The sequence below is a fragment of the Amblyraja radiata genome, chromosome 3, assembly GCF_010909765.2.
Source record: "Amblyraja radiata isolate CabotCenter1 chromosome 3, sAmbRad1.1.pri, whole genome shotgun sequence".
In the NCBI taxonomy this organism is placed as follows: domain Eukaryota; kingdom Metazoa; phylum Chordata; class Chondrichthyes; order Rajiformes; family Rajidae; genus Amblyraja; species Amblyraja radiata.
In genome coordinates, this window is record NC_045958.1 from 101,199,371 (window position 1) to 101,212,829 (window position 13,459).

Consider the following 13,459-nt stretch of genomic DNA (forward strand, 5'->3'; position numbering starts at 1 on the left):
CATCCATGGAGCTGAAGAAGGGTCTCGGCCCGAAACGTCACCTATTCCTTCGCTCCATAGATGCTGCCTCACCCGCTGAGTTTTTCCAGCATTTTTTCTATTTTTCCAGCATCTACAGTTCTTTCTTAACATTACCGGAGAGAATGTCGCTTTTGGACGAGACATGAAACGGGTATCTAGCCTGCTTTCTCTGCTGGAGGAAGATCCATCGTGTTGTTTGATTGCCCGCCATGTATTGTCCTTGCGTAGGTAATGGTGAGGTGCTGCCTTACGTTGCTGCAGTATGATTAGGAAGCCCGTGATTAGGAAACAAGTCCATGGCAGTGCAAGAGGTGGTCCGTCACGTTCAGTCGCTGGGGAAGCATTCGGAATGTGCAGGTCAATTCAAGAACATGATGGTCGCTGGAAGGTAGCTGTCCCTGAACGTGGTCGTGTGGGACCAAGCTTCTGTACCTCACGAGAAGAAGGGCATTACCGAATGGGCATGGATTACTAATGATAGATGCCATCACCTTGAGGTTGCTCCTCCTGTAGATGTTTTTGATGTGGAGCGTTCCTCCTGTGATGGACCAGGCTAACAGTCCACCACTCTCCATCACCTCTTGCATTTGTGTGCGTTGGACTTGCTATACCAGTCCATGTGCAACTAGTCAGGATACTTTCTGCAGTCCATGTGTAGAATCTCTTTAAACTTGAGCCGCTGCTGTGGCCTTTGATTATATCTACATACTATGCCCAGGACAGGTCATCTTGATAGCACCCAGGAATTTGAAATTATCTTTAACAGTTGAGTTTTTAGAGCAGCAGGAAGGTTGGCTAAGAGCAAGACAGTATTTATGGCTATATCGACTTTCAGGAGTTCTATAAATGAATGAATAGGATAATCAAAATTGGAAGCCTATGATCTTAAGGAATCATACCACATTATCACCTTATCTACTTGAAAAGAGGGCTCTGATCCCGAGATCCCTCTGTACATCAATTATTGAAGGACTTGACATTAACGTTATACTTTCTCCTTGCATTTGATCTACCAAACTACAGCGCTCTCCCTTGTTTGGATTAAACTTCATTTGCCATTTTTCTGCCTCTGTCTGTAACCGACATAAACCTCACTGTCCCCAAATCCGCTGATTTTGTTGTCTTCAAACATACTGACCGACCCATCCACGTTTACGTACAAATCGTTTATTTATATCATAAAAAGCAGAGGTTCGAGCACAGATCCCTGTAAAACACCAGTGGTCACAGACCTTCAACTAGAATGACATCCTTCCACCACTGTGTTCCGTGGGTAAACTAGATTTGAATTTGAACTAGCAAGTCACCATGGCTCATTATCGCCTGGATCAATCTACCAGGAAGGACTTGATGAATTGGCCTAATTCAAATCCAAGTAGACAATATCGATTGCCCTACCCTCATCAATCAATTCCACAACAAACTCAATCCATTTTGGATTAAACGCAAACCTTCTGTTCCCAAGGGTCGCTCCACCATTTGCGAGTGCATGTTTTTTCTTGTTTTGTTATTTTATTAAATGCTTGTCGTCTGTAATATTTACAAGCCCTGAGGGAGAGTCCAAAATGGAGTGTAATTTTTGTTGTGCCTGGCAAACCCTTTAGTTACTGAAGCTCAAGGCAAGTTGTCAAACTTTACCCAGATTGGTATATTAGCAATTTGATGTGATGGCGAATTTGGGGTGAACAGTCTCAGAATGTTAATCGTTTCTCTTTCCATAGATAATGCCTGACTTGCTGAGTTTATCCAGCATTTTATTATTATTATTTTTTTTTTTAAATAATCTTTTTATTAGAGGCAGGTACATATCATATTAAAAACATTTCATGTATATCATTCCTACATTACTAATATTATCAATTGATATTAACTCTGCTTCTAGTATTATTTTTTTTTATATATAGATAGAAAATAAGAAAGAGAAATAAAAAAGGAGAAAGTATAATAAAGAGAATGGAATAATTACTAAAAACATACAACTTTGGAGATAAGTTCGTAAATTATAAATTATAACTTTTCATCTGATCCTTAATTCGAGTTTCAGTCAGGTCACGTGCCGAGCCAGTCTGCCCCTTCAAGTAGTCAATGAAAAGCATTTTAATTTTGATTGAGCATCCTTTGTTCATTATTTTCAGTGATTCTTTTTAAGGGGTTTCTTTGCTTCTTTCAGGTACCACACTGTATTACCAACCGGGCCTTCTTTCGCGGAGGGGACCGTTGAACATGATTGCCATCCCCAACGTTCCATCGGCTATTACCTAGAAGCCCTGTTCGCCTAGCTCCGTTTTGTAAGAGACCATTGAAAGCCATATTGAAAGGTGTCACCAATGATCAAAAGGATCCTTCCGTAAGATAACATTTAAGAGACTTTTCAATTGCTATTTGACCTATTGCCAATAATGATAGTTTGAACATCTTGATCTGAACATTTGCCTTTTTTAAAGTATTGCTGGAAAGATCAGCCATTGTGCATCTCAACGTGCTCTGAGAGATGGTTTGCGTTGGCTCTTTACAAACTGCTAGTGGTGTTTTGAATAGCGTGTTAGACTACTTCCTAAGTCAGATATGGGCCGTTCCAACCCGAAATATCACCCATCCATGCTCTCCAGAGATGCCGCCCGACTTGTTGAGTTACTCCAGCACTTTATCTGTTTTGTAAACCAGCATCTTCCATATCTTGTGTTTACCAATATGGGCTGTAATAAGATTATATAATGATCAGAATGGGTAAGGTAGTCTTCACTGAGGGAAATAACAAACAATTTTACCAACAAGTGTAGCTTATTGATAACATATCCAAATTTTCAATGCATTTAAATGATCAAATTGTCATATTATGATTCAAATTTTTCTCTGCGCTATGAGCTTGGGTCTTTGGTTTATTTTCCTAGTGAGATGATAATCTGTTATAATGCTGTGCCAGTGTTTGATCATGGCATCTGGTTCATTTAACGGGAAGCCTCCTTTTCCATAGTCATGCAGGTGTTTATCATTCACAGTCCATAACCTCCACTGCTGTTGTCAAAATGAATGTGTGGTAGAGGAATTTATGGTTCTCGATAACACGTTAAAATGGGATTTTTGGTTCCCCTTTCTTTGCATTCATTCTGGCTTAGAAAATGTCATTTCAAAGCAGCAATGCCTTCTGATTTGTTGCACGCGAACACCGTGATAAAGCTTCAAATTTTTCCCTTTAATCCACGATTTCCCTCTCATTTTGTTTCAGGTCTTTTTATTTTACTACTTTAACTTTACTAAGTGAAAGAGTTATTTCTTGTACAGCGGTTGCTACATTCAAAATAACTAATAATAATATATTTTATTGTCATTGCACATAGGTACAACGAGATTTGGTATGCAGCTTCCATGCAATGTCATAACTTAAACAACCAATAAAATTTAGATACCCCGAGAAACATGATTTATAATAAAGAACAGTAAAACAGTCTAAAGTGCAAATAGGTCTGTGCCGGGTCAATGTGCGACGTGACCTTCCGAGGGAGACAGTTCATAGGGGTGGGGGGCACTCAGCAGGGCCGGTTCAGAGCAGCTATAGCTCTGGGGATGAAGCTGTTACTGAGCCTGAAGGTGCGGGCATAGAAGGCCCTGTAACGTCTGCCGGAAGGTAGGAGCTCGAACAGACTATTACAAGGGTGTGAGGAGTCTTTGTGGATGCTGACGGCCTTCCTGAGGCACCGTGCATAGTAGATGCTCTCCAAGGCTGGTAGCTGTGTCCCAATTATCTTCTGCGCTCTGTGGACAACGCACTGAAGAGCTCTCCTCTCCGCCTCCGTGCAGCTGAGATACCACACAGAGATGCCATATGTTAGTATGCTCTTGTGCGCTTGTTGACATTCACTCATTTCTAAAATGAGAAGTCTGCACTATCACAAGCTATATTCTCAAGGCTTGGCATATCCCTTATTCTGCCCTTAGTGTCAAGGCAGACGATCAATCCTGGTTGAACAAGTGGAAAAGGGCATGTCGGGAATAGCACCAGAAATGTCTAAGAAATGAATGGGTACCAACCTGGAGAAGCTTCAATACAGGATTACTGGCATGCTAAACAATGTGCACCTAATGAACATTATACACCTAAATGAACATAACCAGTGGATGAGGTCAACGATCTGCAGTCCTACCACATCCAGTTGTGAATAGTGGTGAACAGTTGGTTGAACGAGTGTGGCCACCGCCTCAAGGCTCCAATGACCCGGGTTCCGTCCTTAACACGTGGTGCTGATACTCTGGTGTTTGCACGTTCTCCCTATGACCACATGGGCTTCCACCAGGTTCTCCTGTTTCCTTCCACGTCTCAGAGATGTGGGGTTAATTGGCCGCTCTATATTACCCTTGGTGTAGAAGAGGGGTAGGGGAAATCAAGAGAGAGAAAAAGAGAGAGAAAATAGGTTGCAAAGAAATACGGATAGATGGGATTCTCGAAGTTTAGCCTGATGCCGAATACAGTAAAACCTCCATAATCCAGCATCCTTGGGACTTGGTAGTGTCAGACATGCACACTTGTTTGGACTATTGGATGGGATGTTCGGTCTATTGCCCCATATTACTTTTACTTCACTTTTTTAACTGTAATGTAATAGATTTGCTAGCAAACCCGGGGAGTTTTAAAATGGTCGGGGAATACTGAGCCCTGGTGAGTTTCAGTTTAGTTTAGCTTACTGTCACATGTGCCAAGGTACAGTGAAAAGCTTTTTGTTGCGTGCTAACCAGTCAGCAGAAAGACAATGCATCATTGCAATCGTGCCATTTACAGGGTATAGATACATGATAAGGGAATAACGTTTAGTGCAAGATAAAGCCAGCAAAGTCTGATCAAGATTAGTCTGAGGGTCTCCAATGAGGTAGACAGTAGTTCAGCACTGCTGTCTGGTTGTGGTAGGATGATTCAGTTGCCTGATAACAGCTGGGAAGAAACTGTCCCTGAATCTGGAGGTGTGCGTTGTCACACTTCTATACCTTTTGCCTGATAGGAGAGGGGAGAAGAGGAAGTGGCCAGGGTGCGGCTTATTCTTGATTATGCTGCTGGCCTTGCAGAGGTTAAAGAGATTGGGGAAATATACCCATTGAGTTTCAGCTTGACCAAATTTCTGCATGCCGGTAACGTGCGGCCAGCCTTGCCAATGCACGGGACTGTGGATAGCAGGTTCCCTGCTTGATCTGGGCTTGGTAAACCAACAAGCGAGCTAAATGCCAAACCATTGAGATACTGGATAAACAAATGTTACTGTGGCTGCAGCAGCTCAGCTTCTTCCGGAGATCCGTCGTCACAGAAATAAATCTCTAGACAGTAATTCAATCTACATGATATCAAAAAATGGCTGAGAGTGCAGGATACTGGAAAGGCTATGGGATCCTATGTCAGTCCAGCTGTAGACCTGTATTCCTGAAGCAGCTGTCCCTCGACCCAGCCTCATCCAGTGCAGTTGTAACACTGACAAGTAACAGACAACATGGACAATTCCCCAGGTATTTCTTACTCAGAGTAGGATGACTCCAGACTCCCATCTAGACTCGTGACTGTTGCTCCCCTCCCCCTGCACTCCTGCGTCTGGCTTCCCAATCTACAACTCTTTCACCCTTTTGTCTCGTGCCGTTATTTCCCCCCGTCCCCTTTGTCCATCATTTGCTTATCAAAACCTCCATCGCCTGTGTTCACCTATTACCTTGCGCACTTTGTTCTGCCCCATCTCTCTTCTATCTCTCTCCCCCCCCCCCCCCATACATTCAGTCTGAAGAAAGGTATTGTTTTTGACTACTGACAGTCTTGTGCATCGCCAATGAGAAATTCCACCATGATAGGTGCCATGTAGTTGGGAGATTATTATCTTAACTTTAAATATTTAATTCATTTACCCTGTACTTTTGTTCCATGTTTTACGCTGATGGCCATGGTAAAGAATGAGGCAAAATTACATCAGTTGCTTACGCTGTAACATTCAGCTAAAAACATGGAATTTTTTCTTTTTTTATACTATTTGAGTTCCTGATGTGAAGAAAATGGGCCATCACTGAATATGAGTACAGGTGCACAACCTTTTATCCGAAAGCCTTGGGACCAGACACTTTTCGTAATTCAGAATTTGTCAGTCTTCGGAATGGAAATTATTTAGCGTAGATTTTAATGGCTGGCTCAGTGGTAGAGTGCTCGGCTCATATCCGCAAGGTCGCGAGTTTGCGCCTTGATCCTGGCAGTTACTCGATCGCGAGTTTGAGTCTTCAATGTCGTTTTTTCTTGCAGAATAAATGTTTGTATGAAATACAGTGTAGGAGAAGTGTACTGACTGTGTGGGCAGAACTTTGGAAGTGATTGCCCACCAGTCTAAAAGCCGCTGTGTCTCCCTGTCCCTGGGATAGCAGGGGGCGATCAAACAGCACAATACCCCCCTCCCCCTCCAACTCCAGAGGAATCCGCTCCCCGATGGGCCGCTACCAAAGATCATAGAGGAGCTCCTCTATGATCTTTGGCCGCTACAGCGACAAGTGGCAGTTCGCCCACAGCCCGAGCTGCGCCCCCCTCATCCGCCACCCCAAGAACAAGACGTACCTTGCACACCATCAGCTTCTGCCCCGACGTGTTCCTCTGGAGTTGGAGCGGGGCTGGGCTGCAGTTGCTGCTGGCTGTGGGATCTCCGTGCTTGCAGTGGGCCTGGGGGTCGGTGGGCGGCGGTGGGAGCTGTGGACCTACGGACCTACCTCCGTGGAGCTAGCCAGCTTCGGAACGTGGAGAGCTGCGGGGGCGAGCTGCTGCGACCCGACTCCGGTGGATGGTGACACCGGGAACTCGCGGGTCTCCGGTGGGAGACCGCTTTGCGGGGCACCGGCAGCGGCGACTTCTCCCGCCCGAATTACGGGGTTGAGAGCAAACATCATAGAGGTTGAGAGTGACCTGGAGGGGGGCCTTACAACGCCCGGCGCGGCTGTAAATTGCCGCGGACTTGCTAGCGCCCGCCGGGGGCTCCAACATCAAGACCGGGGCAGGGCCCTACATCTCCCGGCGTGGCTTTGAGTGGCCGCTCCCCGATGGGCCCCTACGACGCCCCGAGCTGCGCCCCGTCATCCGCAACCCAGGTTCCTCTGTAGTTGGAGCGGGGCTGGGCTGGGCTGCTGTTGGCTGTGGGTCTCTGGGATCTCCGTGCTTGCGGTGGGCCTGGTGGTCGGTGTCCAATTGGTCCTGACACGGTCCTGCTGCATCAATCGCCGACGTGAAGACAGTGCAAAGCCCCCGCGCCGGTGCAATGGGCGGGGAGCTGGAGAGGGGAGGGAAGGGGTCACACACATGGCCGGGAAGCAGAGGGGTGTAGGTGGGGTGATACTGAAGCGAGCGACAATCTGCTGCTGCCTGCCCCGCTGAGTTAAAAAGTTCCCACGCAAGACTCACGAAACACTGTATATCGTGAGTCTACCGTGGGAACTTTTTAATTCAGCAGGCAAGCAGCAGCATATTGTCAATTATTAACCCTCCCGCGCAATATACCCTCATCTTCTCTTTTATGAATGGGGATTTAGTTCCCCTTTCTTCGAGGACCGACCGGAGGTTCCGCTGTCACCTCTGCGGGCCGCCCTCGGTGAACGTTTTCAAGGACCTTTCTTCAAGGACCGAAAAAATGGCCGCTATTCGGAGGTTTTCGTTATTTGGATCTTCGGATAAAAGGTTGTGCACCTGTATAATTTATGATTTTTAAATTAATTTTAACACAACTGTTTTTCATCTATCTTTTCAGGTCGATACTCTAAAGGCAACAGCGCTGCCAATAATGAAGAGATTTGGTATAGATGGTGAAGGTCTTGAGCTGAAGGTAAGAATAGCTCCTTGGTTTGTTTTTTTTATCAAGGTAATATAGTTTCTTGTAATTCATTTGTTGATCTATGATAGATTGGAGCAACAACTGTAAATCATTGAAGCGATAATTTGTTCACACAGCTGCAATTAAATGTTTTTTAAAAATTGCGGACGGGACAGTGCAGCGGCTAGAGTCGGTGGCAGAGATCAGGTTTAATTCGGACCTCGGATGCTGTCTATGTGGAGTTTGCACGTTCTACTGTGACCACTTGGGTTTCCTCCAGGTGTTCCGGTTTCATTGGTTTATAAATTCTATGAGCAGAATAAGGCCCTTCGGCCCATCAAGCCTACTCCGCCATTCAATCGTGGCTGATATATCTTTCCCTCTCAACCCCATTCTCCTACCTCAGTCCACGTGACAATATACTAATAAACTAAACTAAAAAAAAACCTAAACCATAGAAATGTGCAGAATACCATTGGTTATTTCTGTACACCGTTTCGGTTAAAAACATCCTTTAAGATAAATTCAATGCATTGGATTAGATATACTCAGAATTTATGGTATGTCCTGCATCGAGATTTTAATGCCTGCTTGATTCTGGAAATCGCCATGGTAACTGTTTTGTGTTGAATAAAAGTGGCTGCTATCTGCATTACTAAATTTAAACAGCTATGTCGCTGGAGCATTTTGCTGTTGGTTGGACAAGAACTATCCTTTGGGATGATGCACTTAAGTTCACGTTTTATTTAGTTTAATTTAGAGATACAACGTGGAAACAGACCCTTCGGCCCACCGAGTCCGCACCGACCAGCGATCCCCGCACGTTAACACTACCCTACACACACTAGGAACAATTTTACATTTATACCAAGCCAATTAGCCTACAAACCGGTACGTCTTTGAAATGTGGGAGGAAACCGAAGATCTCTGAGAAAACCCTCGCTGGTCTCGGGGAGAACGTACATACTCCGTACAGACAGCACCCGTAGTTGGGATCGAACCCGGGTCTCTAACGCTGTGAGCGCTGTCAGGCAGCAACTCTACCGCTGTCCACCATGCCCCCCTTTACCATTGCATTTACAAACTCAAAAATCAAGAAAGAATATTTACATTAAAATTCGCTTGAAAATCGTCCAAAGACCCAGTGCATACTGTTTCAAGATGTATGCATGTAAATGCAAACCATAGTTTCTATAATTGTTGTGTGCACCTTACTCTACAAAATGTAATGTCTCCTTTTAAAAATAGTTTCTGGTTATGGGATGTGAAAAACCATGTTATTCTCTTGATTTAAATTTATCGTAAAGAGTTGTGTTTTCTTATCTCAATTCCCTACACCCCAAAAACCAAATTTGTGTTCAAACTTGATAACTGCCTAAAAACAATCTGCTGGAAGAACTCAGCGGATCGAGCAGTGTCTGTGGAGCAAATTTAATTATTAACGTTTTGGGTTGAGACCCTGTATCCAGCCCTCTTCATAGCTGCCTAAATGGTTAAACAGAACAATATTGCTGCAGTGCAAATAAGTGCACTAAATATTGTTTCTTTCTGAACACAACTGCACAATCCTTAGCTAACTATAAAGAGAATTAAACGGCAAATGTTTTTTAAAAAATGATATGCAGTTGGTTGTAGTGTTATTAAATCTGTGTTATTGCTTGCTTGAACAGATAGTGCGGAGAGGCATGCCTCCTGGTGGAGGAGGTGAGATTATCTTTTCGTGTCCAGTGCGAAGATTTTTAAAGCCCATTCAGTTGATGGACCCCGGCAAGATAAAACGAATCAGAGGTGTGGCGTATCCTTTGGCAAGGAGACAAACTTGCCCGAAACCTAATTTATTTTTATGGGGCTAGTCCTTTGAGGAAGAAGAGGTGGGGAAATTTTTGAAATGCAGACTCGTTCATCCTTTAAACTTGCATTGACACGGCTGTTCAGTTTGTCAGAATGCTTCCTAACCGGTGTGGTACTTTAAAATGTGAACATTGTTTTAGTGTTGAGTTGCGTTTAGGGCAACACAATAGATAGAGTTGCTGCCTTACAGCGCCAGAGACCCGGGTTTAATCCTGACTGGAGGTCAGGTACTGTCTGTATGGAGTTTATACATTCTCCCTGTAACCGCATGGGCTTTCTCCATGTGCTCCAGTTTCCTCCCACACTCCAAAGACGTTTGTAGGTTAATTGGCTTCTGTAAATTGTCCCTATTGTGTTGGATAGTGCTAGTGTACGGGGTGATCGCTGCTTAGCACGGACCTGGTGGACCGTCGGGCCTGATTTAACCTTGTATCTAAAGACTAATGTAAAGTCTAACATAGCTAATTTGCATTAAACAAGATAATTTCAACTGCACCGATGCAATTCCAGCTGATTATATCCATCCATACCTCAATATTATGTTCCCAGTTTAACAATAACGTAATGAAGGCAATTGATAAGATCCCATGTGAAAGCTGGTTCCAAGGGATAGAGCCTGTGGCATCCAAGGCATATTGGATCCAACCTTGGCTTAGAGTGGAAGTGATAACTTTGATGTTAATGTGGGAGGTATTAGTAAATTTGCCGATGACGTTAAACTTTGCTGGTGTTGTGGATGGTGAGGAGAATAACACTAGGCAGCAGAAAAATATCGATCAATTGGTCAGGTGGCGAGATGAGTGACGGATGGAATTTAATCCTGGTGAATGTAAAGTGATACGTTTTGGGATTTTAAATAAAGGTAGCACGCACACAATGACTGATAGGACCTGAGGGAGAGTTGAATTATAGTGGTGTAGAAGTCCACAGATCCTTGAAGGTGGCAGCTCGTGTAGGTGGTGTGGTGAGGAAGACAGGAGGAATGTTCACTTTCATTACTTGGGTTATATAATAGAAGGGCTGGAAACTTATGATGTGTAGGTTTACCAGCTGATGCTGGTTTACACTGAAGATAGACACGAAATGCTAGCGTAAATCAGTGGGACAGGCAGCATCTCTGGATAGAAAGAATGGGTGACGCTTCAAGGTCGAGACCCTTCTTCAGACTTTAAAAGCCCTGTCCCACTGTACGAGTTAATGCAAAGAGTTCTCCCGAGTTTGCCCTGATTCGACCTCGGAGATTTACGGTAATGGCCGCTCATCGGTACTCGGGGCTCTCGTGCACATTTTTCAACGTTGAAAAATCTTCACGAGTCTTCCCGAGCTTACCTGCCGTTAGCGAGTCTTCCCGAGTACCTGCCGTTAGCATTACGAGCCGCTAAGAGACATCCCCGAGCTCCGATGTACCCGCTACTTTCATTCTCCGTGCTTACCATGAGTTTGATTTGATTTTTAAACGCGGGAGAGCTCTTGAATGAACTCGCATCGTGGGACAGGACCATTAGGTTTTGATGCAGCTTTGTAAAACATTGAGGTCACAACTGGAACATTGTGTGCCGTTTGTTCAACTTCATTATCAACGTTATGAGATTACGCTGGATGCAGAGGAGGTTCACCAGGATGCATTGTTTGAGTTCTGGAGAGAGGTTGTAGACGCAAGGGACTGCAGCTGGTGCAGAAGGGTCTCAACCCAAAATGTCTGGATAGATAGAAAGATAGATGCTGCCTGAATTGCTGAGTTACCCCAGCTCTTTGGGTCTTTTCGGAGAGATTGCATTTATTTTCCTGGGAGTGGAAAAGATTGGAGGGGAGGGGGGAAGCATAGACGGGATAGACAGTGGTAAACCTTTCCTCACAGCCAAGGTGTGTACACAGAGATTTTTAAGACAAAAAGTAAGAGCCATATAGGGCAACTCAGCGGGTGAGGCAGCATCTCTGGAGAGAAGGAATGGGAGACGTTTCGGGTCGAGACCCATCTTCAGACCTCCTTCAGTCTGAAGAAGGGTCTTGTCCCGAAACGTCGCCCATTCCTTCTCTCCAGAGATGCTGCCCCATCCGCTAAGTTACTCCAGCATTTTGGGTCTACCTTCGATTCAAATTAACTTGGAGGAAGGCGTCAAGGGGTAGTTATGGAGGGTTGTTTTTCACATTGGAGGCTTGTGACCAGTGAGGTGCCGCAGGGGTTGGTGCAGGGTGCGCTGTACGATTTGGATGACGGTGTTAGTAAATCCGCAGATGACATCAAAATTGGTGGTTTAGTGGACAGCGAGGAATGGTATGGAAGTTTGCAACAGGATCTAGATCAGTTGGGAAGGTGGACAAAGGTATGGCAAATGTGAGGTGCTGCATTTTGGTATGGTAAAGCAAGGCAAGACTTTCGCAGTAAATGGAAGAGACAATAGACAATAGGTGCAGGAGTAGGCTATTCGGCCCTTCGAGCCAGCACCGCCATTCAATGTGATCATGGCTGATCATCCCCAATCAGTACCCCGTTCCTGCCTCCCCATATCCCCTGACTCCGCTATCTTTAAGAGTCCTATCCAGCTCTCCCTTGAAAGCAGAGAACCGGCCCACCCGTCTTCTGAGGCAGAGAATTCCACAGACTCACAACTCTGTGAGAAAAAGTGTTTCCTCGTCTCCATTCTAAATGGCTTACTCCTTATATTTAAACTGTGGCCCCTGGTTCTGGACTCCCCCAACATCGGCAACATGTTTCCTGCCTCTAGTGTGTCCAAACCCTTAACAATCTTATATGTCATCCTTCTAAACTCCAGAGTGTACAAGCCCAGCCACTCCATTCTCTCAGCATATGACAGTCCCACCATCCCGGGAATTAACCTTGTATGAGCCGTCGGGTATTGCAGAACAGGGAGATTTGGGAAAGACATAGTGTGTATATTTATCCTGTGTACCAATTATACTGTATACCCTTATACTGTGTACCTGTCAAAGTGTCTTTTGATTAACCATATCTTGCTTACCATCAATTACTTTAGAGTACAGATGAGCCTTTTGTTACCCCGAGCGAATCAAAGTAATGATCTCTTCTGGGTTTACTTCAGTGTTTGCTGCCATTTAATTTTCCTTCACTGAGAACCGCAGGTACTGCACCAGAGTATCTCCACAGATGGCCAATAGAATTGTTGATGCAGCCAGAAGCATTTTAAACAAGTTCATACCAGACATCTATATCTACACTGATCACATGAAAGGAGCAAATTCAGGAAAGTGAGTCAATCTGGAGCGGTGAGGACTTGGTCTGACAACTATGTTTGATTTTTTAAAAATATGCATTAAAGTATCTTGTGACTTTTGTTAAAATATAGTGGATGATACAACTAAAATGCCCGCTGATTATCGCATTAGGAGTGCAATTGAAACTTCAAATGGCTTTTGATCTAATACTGAAAATAGCTACCAATATTGGAACTGAGGTGAAAGCAGAAAATACTGGCAATAATGAGCAGACTAGATGGCATCCTTGAGAGAGAAATTGAGTTACCACTTGGTCAATGTTCTTTGTGTAGATTCTAATGAAAGGCCATTGAGCTGAAGCATTAAACATGTTTTCCTCTCACTACACATGTTGTCTTACTTACTATCTCCAAATCTTCTGTTTTTCATTTGGTTTCGTGTGTTATTTTCATTTACACTGGAATCATTCCCTTATTTTGCTGACGTGACAGATTTTAAACACTTGGTTATATATTTTCACATGTTTTATCTGTACTCTGGCGGTATGTTATCCAAAATAGGTGGGTCAGTTTATTGTCTCAGTGTAT

The 13,459-nt window shown here is 44.3% G+C and overlaps 1 protein-coding gene across 1 annotated transcript in view; it reads left to right on the forward strand.

The window, feature by feature from the left end:
• Positions 1-13,459, forward strand: part of rcl1 (RNA terminal phosphate cyclase like 1) — a 30,714-nt gene that overhangs the window by 8,168 nt on the left and 9,087 nt on the right. Inside the window, 6 exon segments of the mRNA XM_033018432.1 lie at positions 2,192-2,223; positions 2,226-2,292; positions 2,295-2,368; positions 7,764-7,838; positions 9,497-9,621; positions 12,780-12,905. Coding sequence (XP_032874323.1) covers positions 2,192-2,223; positions 2,226-2,292; positions 2,295-2,368; positions 7,764-7,838; positions 9,497-9,621; positions 12,780-12,905 — 499 coding nt within the window.